At 52.3% G+C, this 13,295-nt stretch overlaps 2 protein-coding genes and 1 pseudogene across 2 annotated transcripts; 1 reads left to right on the forward strand and 2 right to left on the reverse strand.

Annotated features, from left to right (window-relative positions):
• Window positions 1–64: 64 nt before the first annotated feature.
• SAPIO_CDS8569 (uncharacterized protein) lies at window positions 65–6,100 on the reverse strand (the record flags this gene model as incomplete). Its single annotated transcript, XM_016790181.1, has 6 exons — window positions 65–279; window positions 340–527; window positions 588–1,870; window positions 3,169–3,224; window positions 3,288–5,760; window positions 5,825–6,100. The coding sequence occupies 6 exons, from the start codon at window positions 6,098–6,100 to the stop codon at window positions 65–67; spliced, it is 4,491 nt and encodes a 1,496-aa protein (XP_016640444.1).
• Window positions 6,101–8,548: 2,448 nt separating this feature from the next.
• Window positions 8,549–9,583, forward strand: SAPIO_CDS8570 (Cellulase-like protein; the record flags this gene model as incomplete). Its single annotated transcript, XM_016790182.1, has 3 exons — window positions 8,549–8,616; window positions 8,688–8,936; window positions 9,010–9,583. 3 exons carry the CDS (start codon window positions 8,549–8,551, stop codon window positions 9,581–9,583), a joined length of 891 nt encoding a protein of 296 aa, XP_016640445.1.
• A 256-nt stretch (window positions 9,584–9,839) lies between these two features.
• Window positions 9,840–11,348, reverse strand: SAPIO_CDS8571 (annotated as a pseudogene; the record flags this gene model as incomplete).
• Window positions 11,349–13,295: the final 1,947 nt, after the last annotated feature.

A 13,295-nucleotide genomic window follows, 5' to 3' on the forward strand; every position in this document is an offset into this window, starting at 1 on the left:
ATTTTATACAAGTTACACACGCGTCATCTAATGCTCTTTCTTTTTGTACATTGCAAAACGATCATCATGTCTTCGACAAGAACTTCTGGAACGCCGAGTGGTCAATCACGACGTTTCCGACGGCCTGTAGCCTCTTCCTTCCAGCCTTTTGCTTCTCAAGCAACTTCTTCCTCCTCGTGATATCAGCAGCGTGAAGTTTCGCCAACACGTCCTTGCGGAAAGGTTTCAGGGTCTCGCGGGCGATGACCTTGCCGCCAGCCGCAGCTTGAATGACAACCTCTATTCCAATAGTCAGTTAAATGCGCAATATTTCTCGAGGACGAAAAGGAAGTGACATACCAAACATTTGTCGGTCGACGTGCTCCTTGAAGCTCGTGACCCATTGCCTTCCGAGCCTCTCAACCTGAGACTTATGAACGACTCGGCAAATGGCATCGACGGGGACCTTATTCACGAGCAACTGCAACTTGACAAGGTTGCCTTCTCGCCATCCCGCGTCCTCGTAATCCAAGGTCGCATATCCCTTTCTATACTCAAAAATTCAGTCAAGGATGATACTAAAAGAATAAGCCGGGTTAGAAACTTACGTCGCACTCTTGAGTTTACCAAAAAAGTCATCAACCAACTGAGCCGTCGGCAAATCATATTTCAGAATCACCTGAGTAGTGTGAAAGAAGTCCAGGCTCTTCTGCTCCCCGCGGTTAGACTCGCACAGCTCAATAACTCTGCCAAGATACTCCTCCGGCATGGTTATCGTCGCGGTAACGAACGGCTCATACAGAGTCGCAGCCTTGAGTCGATGATCAGTATTTTCGGGGAACTCGGCCGGATTCTCGACGACGGTTTCGGTCCCATCACGCCACTGGATGCGGATAGGTACCGTAGGTTCCGTAATCACGACGCTGGCTCCGTGCTCCTGCCTCAGCCGGTCCTGGAAGACGGAACAGTGAAGGGATCCGAGGAATCCCAAGCGCCAACCCGCACCGAGGGCCTCGGAGTGGTCTTTTTGCAGAGTGATGCTTCGATCGTTGAGGACGAGCTGGTCGATGCTCTCTTCTAGCTTCTCGTGGTCGGATTGATCCACGGGGAAGGCGGCTACGAAGACCATGGGCTTCGGCTCTTCGAACCCAGGATACGGCTCAACTGCGTCCTCCTTGCCGACAACAGTGAATGTGTCGCCGAGCTTCGCATCCTGCAGACGCTTCATGCCAGGGTTGAAGTGCAGATAGCCGACCTGTCCGGCCCGAAGCACCTTTTGCGGGACCGCATTGGGATATTGTATTCCCACCTCGCCAACGGTATATCTCTGTCCGGTACCCAGAGAAACCACGTTATCCCCGGCCTTGACCTGCCCGTCGAAAATCCGAACGAGACATATGACACCCCTAAAGTTATCATACCATGAATCGACTAAGAGCAGCCTCAAAGGCTTCGTCGAGTCCCCAACCGGATGCGGAATATTCTCAACCACAGCCGGAAGAATAGCCGCCACGTTCTTCCCCGTCTTAGCTGAGACCAAAACCGCAGACTCGGGATCCAACTCGAACGAAGATTCAATCTGCTCGAGAACCCTCGGCACGTCGGCCGAAGGCATGTCGATCTTGTTGATGACGGGTATTAGGCTCAAATCTTGCGAGAAGGCGAGGTGAAAATTCGACACCGTCTGTGCCTGGACGCCTTGGCTCGCATCGACTAACAAGAGGGCCCCTCCGCAGCTCGCGTAGGACCTCGTCACCTCTGCTCGGAAGTCGACGTGGCCTGGTGTGTCGACGAGGTGAAGCAGGTAATCTTCGCCCTTGTGGTTGTAAATCATGGTGCAGGTCTGCGCCTTCACCGTAATACCCCTTTCTCTTTCTACATCCAATTTGTCCTAGGATAGCGGTATTAGTGCATCACGCCACACGTAGATAGACTTTCATAAGATTTAGAAGCCATACTAGAATCTGCTTGTTGTTCCCCGTCGCAGATATCGTCCCCGTCAATTCCAACAGACGGTCACTCAGCGTACTTTTCCCATGGTCCACATGCGCCACGATGCAGAAATTGCGATACCGCTCGATAGGAATCGCCGCAATCCGAGCCTCCAAGTTGGCTGCTACCCCAGGAAGCGTCCTGTCAGCGCTAGTCGACGCATATCGATGCCAGCCGTCCCTGGATGAGAGATGCGGTAAAGCTCCTATCTGAGCCCGGCGTAATGCTGAAACGGGGCATCTGAGATCTGTGGCACGGCATCTCGGCAGGGACTCAAGCTTCGACGAGACTCGTACGGCCCGGGATCGGGTGAAAGGCCGCAGCGCTCCCGCGACTGAAGTCGCGGAGCGGATCATTTATTCATGTATGACCTTAGAACCTATATGAAAAATTATGAAATAAATATAATTGGGGCTGGCGGCATAAAGCAAAGCTCGCAACGGGTCGGAGACTTGAGTTGGATGTGGAAAAGTGAGTCGACGTGAAATTTGCGAAGAGGACGCGAAATCACGTGAAGTCGGCCAGCATTGGCATTCTAAACTCGGAACTCAGGACTTACACCAGCCAGTTCAACCAAGACGCCTCACCGACAAACATCTTAATTTATTTCATTGAATATAATCGTATTTTTTCTTCTTTGGTCATAAATATATGTATATCAATAACAGAGAATGGTCATCATATTAAAAGATTGGACGAAGATCGACAAATGAAGAGAATCACTAGACATCGAGTCCAGCATCTACAAACAAAAGAAGAAAGGCAAGAAAGGAAAGAAATGCAACCTCTCTATGAACAAACACCTCGCCTCAAGGCTGTTGTTCAGCCGGGAACGAAACAACATATCCCCCTCTCTCCGAGTCCTCGTATCCCCAAGAAACAGCAATGAACAAGCGCCCGCCATAATAATATTCAAGAACTCCGGTCATAGATGGGATGGCAGTGAGTGGCAAAGCGTGGTTTCGCCAGTTGAAATCCCTGAAGTGCCCATGCCACCTCAGTTTCCGTTACCTTCGTAATCTGCATATAAAGAAGAAAGTTGTGAAGAAGCGAACGAGTCCCTCGTCACGTAACGACCCATTCGGTTCCCCTCTTGATGAATTTCTCAAGGAGAATGCTCAAGTCCGAGAGTACAAATCGGCAAATATAAAACGCGAAGAATTCAGCTGCATGCCTCGTGCAAAGTTCCAGTCCAACCTGCGTTTTGTCGGCATGACGCAACCCGGGGTCTTCTACCTGCCTCGCAATCTGGTCTATTCGGGATAAGAATTAGCTTGTCTTCTTAGAAATCTGTGGGAAGTAGAATTGAAACTCACCAATCATTTGCGCTGAGTCAAAAAGCCGCGCAAGTGATTCCATATAGTTGGCATGTGGACCCGAAAACTGAGCCTGATTCACCAGTCGTTTGGGGGGGCGGCTGGTAGGATTCAGAGTCATGGGCAGGGTTTCCAGGATCGGCGAGTCGAGACCGTTGTCGTTGACTTTGTTGCTATAAGAGCTGGCAAGACCAGCCGAAGAGTTCTTTGCCCTTAGGCGGCGCCAAGAGAATGGTGCCGAGGACTTTGAAGAAATACTAGCAGATCTGGGAGGATTTGCAAATGGGGTCTCTCCGTCCAGACCGCTAAGGGAATCCTTGAATAAGGTACTAGGGCTCTGGACACCGACTTCATGTCCTAGCTTGCGCGTAAGATTGGCTGTCATCTGCTCTAGCACACCCTCCAGAGCTTGCATCTCTTCCAGAACAGCGTCGGCGTCGCAAGTATCAACCTGGGCCAACTTCGATAATGCCGCAGTTAGATAGTCACACGTGGAAATCTTGTCTTCAATATTGCGCAGCTTCACTCCCTTCACTTTCCACACTTCTTGAGGAACGAATACTCTGCTACTGAGGTAGCCGCCCCGCGAGTGCGCGAGGGTCTGGTAGAGACACCTCATTAGCCAGAAGGGGCGCAACATAAAGTCGTTGGGACAAGGCTCTAGAGCAACGGGAGCATCGCCCCACTGAGAGTCCGGGGAGCCGGGCCGAGATCGTCCTTGGAGTCCGCCATCGAAGAGATACAAGCTCTCAGCCGAGTCTGTAGGGAATTGTTCATCGAAAGTGGATATCATTGGAGTTGAACTAGTTGAGAAGCTCGGTAGCCTGCCAGTAGAGGCAAACGGGTTGCTCGACGGGGTCCCCGGCGACAGGTCCTCGTCGAGGTTCGACAGAGACATATTCCGGCTCCTAGCACTGCGGAGACTAGACGACGAATAGTTCTTCGTCATGAGTGAGCGCGCCAGGGGTGAAGTTGCCCGCCTAAGAGCATTCTCCGCCTCGTTTTCATCACGCTCTTCAATTATGGGACTCTCCTCGGCAAGTGAGGTAACTCCACCGCCCAAACGCTCAGGAGAAGAAGTACCACGGGCCCTAGTTGATTGGACAGGAGGAGCGGTTACGGCTGCTTCAGGCATTGATTCTCGCAAGGGAACTCGGGTCAACTTGGACGTCTCAATCTTCAGCTGCTTCATGTTCTGGCCGCTCAGTCGTCGACTTCGCACACCTTGATCAGGGCTTCGGGAAGGTGGCCTGATAGACGGCATTGGTAAATCGGGGAGAGCTTGAGTTGGCGGTGGGGTCGCCGCCGTTCGGGAATTAATGGCAACACCTGCGCCGACATCCTTCGGGGGAGACAACTCGGTCACAGGCGGCTGGTCTGCGCCCCCAGCACCTGCGCCCCCAGCACCGCCAGCGCCGAACCATGTTTGAGAATCGCCCCTCGGGGGTATCTCTTCGAACTCGTCGGGGCGTCTTCCGAAGGCAAAATCCTCAATTTCATAGCCGCGTGTCATTTCCTCCAACATGCGCTCCTCGTCTTCGGATGACTCGTCATCATAAAAGTCCTCGGGAACGGTAGGTGAGCCGTATGCGTTCTTCGCATTTTGCACGATTTGCGGGTTGTTGAGCCTCATTTCTCTCTCCTGCTCGAGACGCAGTGATTCTAATTCGCTCTGCCGCACGCGCTCTTTCGCCAGTTCCACCTTTTTGAGCGCGGCTGCGACAATTGAAACGCCCTCTTCGTCCGAGTCCATGGGCACGAAACCGTCATCGTAAGCGGCTTCCACGGCTGCATCCAGAGCCGCATCGAATTCCGCTTCAGTGTCGCCACTCGGCGCGCGTATATGTTTCCTTCTAATGCCCAAAGACGATGTACGTGAGTGTACAGAGGAAGATGTAGAACCCACAGAGTCGGCCTTCGAGTCTAGCCACGAATTTGACTCCTGGCTTGGACCTCGATAATGAGAGGTCCCCATCGAACCTCGTGTTGCGTTGACCTGCATGGATGAGAAATGGCTGGTGGGAATTAGGCTCGGGGTGTGCGGTGGGCCGAGTCCGGTCGGCTCAGAAGGACGGCGGGGAGAGAGTGGAGGCGGCATATCCCGGTCTACATCCGGGCGTGGAAGGTGAAGATTCCTTTCGGGTGACCAGTTCGCGTTAAGGCCAGGGGGCGGCGCCGAATACGACTCGGCGTCAACAGCAGCGCGAGTACTCGCCCATCGCGGGGGGTGTACGATGTTATTGGGTGGCGTCTGGTTCTGGTTCTCTGGATTTCGAATGATGCGCGTAACAGTCGCCGTTTGGATTTCAGAGACTTCGGCCACCTCATCTTCAAGGTTAAGGGTAGTGGTGGTAGATGGCGGGTAGCTGTCGCTATCCGGTCTTGCGGGGAGAGCCTTGTCGTCGTCTACCATCATCAACTCTTCTTGGGCCAGCTGGTCCAACTCGTCAATGCGACTCGTGTATGTTTTGCGCTATGAACAGAAGAGGCGATTAGCCAAAGGTCAAGGTGATACCATTTCAAGAACCAAAGCATACAATCGCTTCAAGTTTCCTCCGGTCCTCCTCCGAGCTCGTCTTCTGAAGGACCTGCTGAAGAAGCTCACAAGCCTCAAGGTAGGAGACTCTTGCCCCTTCGAAATTCTGGGCATTGTCGAGTTGCACTGCCGTATTCGCTTTTTGCAAGGCTTTGGAAAGCATAGCTTTCTGCGATGATCTGCTCTGTCGGGTGCTAGATAGGGCCTTATCACTACCCCCTCGGGAGCGAGTCCGCGAGTGGCCAGGGGCTGGCGGCGTCATCTGTTGGTAGGGCATCGCGAGGGTCCTCGAGCGACGGATTCGATTCTAGCGATCAAGGTTTCGATATTGAGGCCCTGGGGTATCGGTACCGGGGTTGCGTCGTCTCACTACCGGGTCATTGCTCTATACACAGCGCGGAACACGACTATGTGCCCAGCATACGAAGTCGGTCAAGCGCCAAGGGTTAAGCGTGGAGACTTGGTGAAAGAGAGGTGTCGTTCGACGTGGTTATAAGCCCTCGATATGACGTCGAAAGTGGCCTTACCAGTCGGAAGCGAGAAGGGCCGCGGGTCCGCCAGGCGATTGGAAGTTTGGTGTTTCCCGAGGACGATGTAATGCCGTGGACGGCCTGGTTTGTTTCAATGAACGGTCAGTCTCAGCATTCGCCCAGCCGCCAAGTCTGGTCAGTCGAGACCCCTGAAACCACCTTGAGACTCTGCCACTTTGGGATTGCGGGGAGCACCATGACTAATCTCGGTGGCTGTCCAGGGTCGAAGTGCACAATCAGAGCGCGGGCGCCAATGTGTGTGTGCCTTCATCAACGACTGAACAAAGTATGCAGGACCCAGACCACATCATCCGCGACTTCCAATAAACTCCCAACAATGAACAATGTTGTGGGACAATGAATTGTACCAATGCTGGGATCAATCCTTCGTACCTGCCTCCTGCGTGGTGCATCTGCGAGGCTCAATTGACCAATTACGAAAATAGTCCCGATGTACGAAGTACGGAGCACAAGTCAATGAGTGGCGATTCATTGTTGATACTCCAATGCCCCTTTTTCGAATTCTCGTTTATTATCGGACATTACTTCGTAATGGCAGAAACCAACGCCCTGATTCACTACAAGGTGGATTTGCCTCGGCCATTATGATATTATAAATACCTGTGTACAAGCGGAGCAAAATCAGCCATCGATCGCCCGCAAAGGGCAGACATTATTGAATAACTGGAGTACTGTTTTTTGGTTGAGGTCTCTGAGCATGCGCAGATGATGGATTTTGGCCGATGTTACACAGAATGATTTGCCGTTTGAACTCTGGCGATTTATAAACATCTGCTCTAGTGTTTTCCTTCATCTCCTTCGTAGTAAACGAATATCTCGAAGTGTTAACTAAGCATCCGCCCCGAGTTCGAGCAGTTTAGGGTGGCATCAACATCGGGGCACGACAGCGAGAGCCTCTTGACATAAACAGGCGGTTTCAATATCCCCATTCCTGGCCTATCTATCAGTACTGCTTAGGGCCAAAAAACGCGATACAATTGCTGCTATGCGGATTCCCAAGAGTGGACGTGTTCTAAGGCGGGAGAGGTCCCATCAGTTGGCTTGGTATGATTGAGCCCCTTGTCCTTGAAGACCCCTTAATATGATGGGAATAATGGCCGCCTCTCTGAGCAACGTCAGGTGGCCAGCTTCTTCCCTGACGGGGATCAATGTCGGGCGATTTGACCTCAATCCCTCACCACCATAGTCGAGAATATGTGAGGTTCTAGTAGTGAAGCCCCTCCTTCGTTTATATCAGGATCAGAGAAACAGGTATCGTCAACATTCCGCCTCTCGGAATCCAACCCGGTCAGTTTCGCCTATATCGAGCCCGACCTAACACTGAGAGCCAAAGGCACCCAAGTGGAAACTACTTGCCTTGCCGTCCTGAACCGGTTTTGGAACAAATCAAGACATCGCCGCTTGATGGGTCATGCTCCTACATTAGAACAGCAGTCAGCAAACACGGTCTCGGCCTCTTCGGCTGGTTAGGCGGCAGACGGCTCCGATCCTTCTAAATACCGGATGCCACATTAACAATTGATATGCATGCGCACAACAAGCCGGGCCGATCTTAACCAAGCTTGCATCGCAGAGAACATCTAAAGAATCAATCCACGGTATATATAATCCCCCAGTGGTTCACGCCAGCGCAACAACACGTCATCAAAGGGCAGAGGAACACCCGCGATCGCTTTTCTCCAGCGCAGTCGTATTCTTCCGAACCAGGAATCGCGAGGTTTTGCTTGGGTCCTAAATTAGCTCCCTTGTCTCTTCTCGAAACTCAATTGTATGATTAGTGGGATGGGAAATTTCCGAAACAGAGCGTCGCACCCGACTTATTTCCCCAGCTGCAAGGACGAACGACGCACTCCCCTTAACTTAGATCCCTCCTCCATCCTTACGAGTGGAAATAGCGAGTCGTGATTGCCGGAGTTTGTAGAAGCCCTCCGGCGTAGCGTACTACTAGTTCTCTTGGCTGAGGGTACCGTAATCGTAAATCACCCTGGGAAGTGGGAAGTGATGGGTATCATCATGGGGAAATCGCACAACTATAACTAGGCCTTGCTCCTCGCCGATGGGTTGGCACGAAGTCCCTTCTTCCTTCGGGACCTGTCATATCAAAGCCTCTGCTGTGTGCCAAACTATCGAACTATCCATCTGTCAAGTAGTCTCGGATCCTCAACTTTACCAACATGGTGTCTCGAACAGTTCTCGCCCTCCTCATTGCTGGCTCCGCCAGCACCGCCCTCGCCGCCTCCGGGTCGGGCAGCTCGACGAGGTATAATAACATTCTCATGCAACTGAGATGACATTGGCTAATATAGCATAAAGGTACTGGGACTGCTGTAAGCCGTCCTGCGCCTGGTCCGGAAAGGCCAACGTCCTCCAGGGCCCCGTCCGAAGCTGCGACAAGAACGACAACCCCGTCGACGCCAGCGTAAAGAGCGGCTGTGACAATGGCAGCGCCTACACTTGCTCCAACAATTCTCCATGGGCTGTCAACGACCAGGTAGCCTTTGGCTTCGCTGCCACTCACATTAGTGGCGGAAACGAAGCTAGTTGGTGCTGCGCTTGTTACAAGTACGTTTCTTCCTCTTCCACAGCTAGATCTACTAGATGGATTTGAAATCTGATTATCTTATCTTACTTCCAGATTGACCTTCACCTCCGGTCCCGTCGCCGGCAAGACCATGGTCGTCCAATCCACCAACACCGGCGGCGACCTCTCCGGCAACCAATTCGACCTCCAAATGCCCGGCGGCGGCGTCGGCATCTTCGACGGCTGCGCCTCCCAGTTCGGCCAGAGCCTCCCCGGCGAGCGCTACGGTGGCATCTCCTCCCGCTCCCAGTGCGACAGCTTCCCCTCATCCCTCAAGGACGGCTGCTACTGGCGCTTCGACTGGTTCAAGAACGCCGACAACCCAACCCACACCTTCGAGCAGGTCCAGTGCCCCAACGAGCTTGTCGCCATCTCGGGCTGCCGCCGCGCCGACGACTCCAGCTTCCCCGCCTTCCAGATGCCCTCAAACCCCACGACTACTCCTCCCGGCAACGGCGGCGGCAGCTCAACCTCCACTAAAGCTCCTACTACGACGACCTCGCCTCCTCCATCTGGAGGCGCTGCGCAGTGGGCTCAGTGCGGTGGAATTGGCTGGACTGGTCCCACTTCTTGCGTGTCTCCATACACGTGCACGAAGCTTAACGACTGGTACTCCCAGTGCTTGTAGATAGCGAAGAACGAAAAACAAGAAACCGTCTGGGATACGACTCCTAGAGCGGTTGAGCCAAAAAGGCAAGGCAAGCAGGTTATATTTTGTTTGTAAATATTTTTCAAGTCGAAAATGACTGTACATAGTATGTCCAAGCAAGTTTTTCGTCTTGCTTGGAGAGAAGTGAAATTCGTTGACATGATGTGGCATGTTAGTTCCGTTCATCATGTCTAATTTGCAATGTGATCCTTTCCAAGTGATCCTTTCCCGCAACTTAATAGTTGCAAATACCACCAACTTCTTCATCCATCTCCCAAGCTCCGGCGAGGCCATTAGCCCCGGTGTCAATCGGCGCAACATCATCCGGGATTGGCTGTTCGGGCATCTTCAAGATTTCGTCATGGGTATCCGACTTGATCTTTTTGTTCATAAAGTTGCGAGTCCATTCGGCAATAGCAGGCTCACCAGTTTCATCACGGGCCTGCTTAAGGAATGGCAACAGCGCAGTACCTCCCGTGCCGGTGAGGTTAGACTTCTTTGCGCCTTCAGGTTCGTCGCGTCGGCCAGTGGGCTGCTGGTTCTTGGAACTAGCAGTGGCCAGGTTGAGACGCTGGCGGGTAGCCGCGGGGCTTCGAGATCGACTTCTGGCACGAGACTCACGGGCCTTCATGACAATGTATCGAGTGACAATGGCAATGTGCTTGTCTCGGAATGCGCTCAGCATGGCAAGACAGGCATCGTAGGCCAAGCACAGCTCGGAGTCATCCTTGTGCGACTCCACAAACTCGCGAATGTTGGCGACCTGCTCAACATCGTCGAGGAAGCGAGCATGGTCCTTGGGCATGTACTTGCGCATCTCGCTGAGGAAGTTGTGTCCTGCGGCCGAGCCCGTTTTATCGGCGCCAGGGCCAGCAGGACGCTTCGCCCCAGTGGGGCGATGCTGGATTCCCAAAATGATGTCGAAGAACTGGATCAAGCTACTCTGGGCATTACTTCCGCCACTGTAGCATCGATATTCAAGTTTGCCATGAGCGTCTTCGTACATGACACCATGGGGGAGACCAGCATCAGACATGTTCTTGGTACCAGCGAGGAAAGGGCGAATCCTGTGGTAGAAGACGGTCGGGTCGCAACTCTCATGGATGCGCTGAAGAATCGCCGTCAGGTCAGTGAGGCGCTCAGCGAACGTGCGAAGGCAGCGCGTGACGGTTTTAGTGTCGTTGCGGCGCGCAGCTGCAATGGCAGTCATCATAACGGGAAGAATCGGAGCTCCACGCGCTTCGATGGCGACGGAGATGAGGTAGAACCAAGACTCATCGAGGGAACCAGTAAAGGTGATCAAGGTGGCAAGGTTCTCCAACTCATCGATGGGTTCGTCGGCAAAGATAGGCTTGAAGTTCCAAAGGCAGAGGCCGGCGTAGGTTGCGATGGGGGGCAACTGGAGTCGCTCGGACACCTCAATCAGGGGCACGGAGATGGCGGCCGGCAGACGGTCGGCGGGATAATCGCCACCCCAGATGTAGGCATGGGCCAGGAAGCAGAGGATGCAGTACGCTCTGCGCCATTCTGCCTCGTGCTCAAGACCAGCGGTGGAAAGGACCGGGAGGCGGTCAATAACGGGACGAATGCGTCGGCTAAGAATCAGAGCCTGAAGCTCGGCGATGATTGCTTCCCACTTGTGATAGTAGGGATCGGGAAGTCGAGTCAAGGGTATGACATCCGGCAAGAAACCTGTAGTCGGAGAGATACCATAGTCGCTAAGGACGGGAATGTCAGGGAGCATTGCTTGGTTTATAATCGGGTATGTGGCTTCGGCACACACACGTCAATAAGATTTATGTGGCGTTGTTGGTGCTCGTCTTCGAGACTGCGACGGAGGGTGGGTGCCCGGGGGCGACAAATGTGAATTTCTTTGAAGAAATCAAAAGTCCTGACGCAAGGAGTATGCAGATAATTGATCCGCGATACTCCTCAGCCGTGCGAAATATCGTGTATAGAAGACCATGCGACGAGGACGAGAGAAGAGTCAGATCTCTGAGGAACTGTCCGAGTTTGAGATGAGGTTAAGTTGGGGAGGGAGAGGTGGGATGGAAAAAAGTGAGGCGTGGAGGGGTTCCAGTAAGTTTTGTTTATATGAGAACGAGTCCTATTGTTGGCCAGAACACAACAATAAAATTGATACTTGTGTTGAAAATGGGGACAATAACAGTCTAAAGTTGCCGAGACTGCTCAAGTGGGGGTTCCTAATGGCAATAGACAATGAAAATGCTAAAAACTGCCGTTTATTGGAGATGGCAGATGGGAGGGCTCTGGGGAGGACGGGGTGGGAAGGTGCTAGGAAGACTCGGAAAGAAAGTGTTCATGTGGAGTGGCGGAAAGAGCCATTTTATTCACTTCAGTTTCTATTTTCATCTTTTTCACGATTATTAACAAGAGACTGAAGAAATGGCGACTATTGGGAGGAAACTACTAGTTTACATGAGTGGTCTAAACTGGATTGGAAGGCGAAGTCGACATCTCCGCTCCGCTGCTCAGATTCTTTGTGTGAACGCCACACGCGGCAATGGAAACGTAGGGAACATGCGACGAAAGAGAGCGAGGGAGAAAAATCCCACAAAAAGTCCGTCCTAAAAAGGGGAGAAAAAAGAAAACGCTGCCGCTAGGTTATTCCCGGAGATACACGACGTCAACTGGGCACCGAGTACGGAATGGCCGCGAGCTTGTCGGAGAATCTTGGGGAGGGCCAAGTCTGCGGTTGGCTCGGTTGGCTCGATTGGCTGCTCTAAGGAACCAGGCACCTGACCAGCGTCACAAAAATGGAAGTCGATTTGCGGCACCGATGGACGATTCGCAGAGGTGGTGTTGATCAACTTCTGCACATGAGAAGCTAAAGAGCACTTTCGTGCATCAAGAGATGTAGACGCATTGTTCCTGGACATCGGATTTGGTTTGGGTCAAGGGTGGGAGAGTCTCAAGTACTTGGTACGCCCCCAGATGCACGCACGACATCAATCGATGACGTTAAAAGTAAACTAAAAATGTGATATGCACTGACGCTTTGACAGGTTCTCTATTCTTCTTTTGACGCGGGGATTACGAACGAGTTGCAGAATATCCTCGTTGGCTGGCGCTTTTTGGAAGTAATGAGATCTCAAGTACAGTTGTAACAATTTAAACCACAATGGGAGCATGTCAATTGACAAACCCATTGAGCCCTACGAAACTAATTCTAGTAGTAGTACAAGTACTATACTCGCTCGAGTACCTTGGTGGAACAGAATCAAGTCAATTCTCGGTCTCATGGAGATTTATCTTACGAGGTATTCTCTTGCGGACCCGACCGCCTCCGATTGTCCTCCGGTGCCCTCTTTTAAGCAGTTCATCAATTCACTGATCTGCCCTCTCACCACTTTACAACCACCCTTACAGCCACTCGTAACAACAACGTTGAATTGTCCTGTGGAGAGGATTTGTAATAGAAGATTTGACATTTCCGGTATGGATAGCTTCATGGCTTTCACTATAACTTTCACTATGCATGAAAGGGCTTTGCTTGTATTTTCCAGCCACCACCGACAGAGTAGAATCACATCCTGAACGCTGCCTTTGCAGTTCTCCAAGTTGGCAACAGCTGCTGACAATCGATTGTCATCCCTGCGTGAAGAAAGCAGCTCCTTGGTTTAGTCATCCCCCCCCCCTTCTTTTCTTGTGCCTACTTTTGCTGTTTGCC

Source organism: Scedosporium apiospermum (assembly GCF_000732125.1).
Source record: "Scedosporium apiospermum strain IHEM 14462 chromosome Unknown SEQ_SAPIO_0121, whole genome shotgun sequence".
In the NCBI taxonomy this organism is placed as follows: Eukaryota; Fungi; Ascomycota; class Sordariomycetes; order Microascales; family Microascaceae; genus Scedosporium; species Scedosporium apiospermum.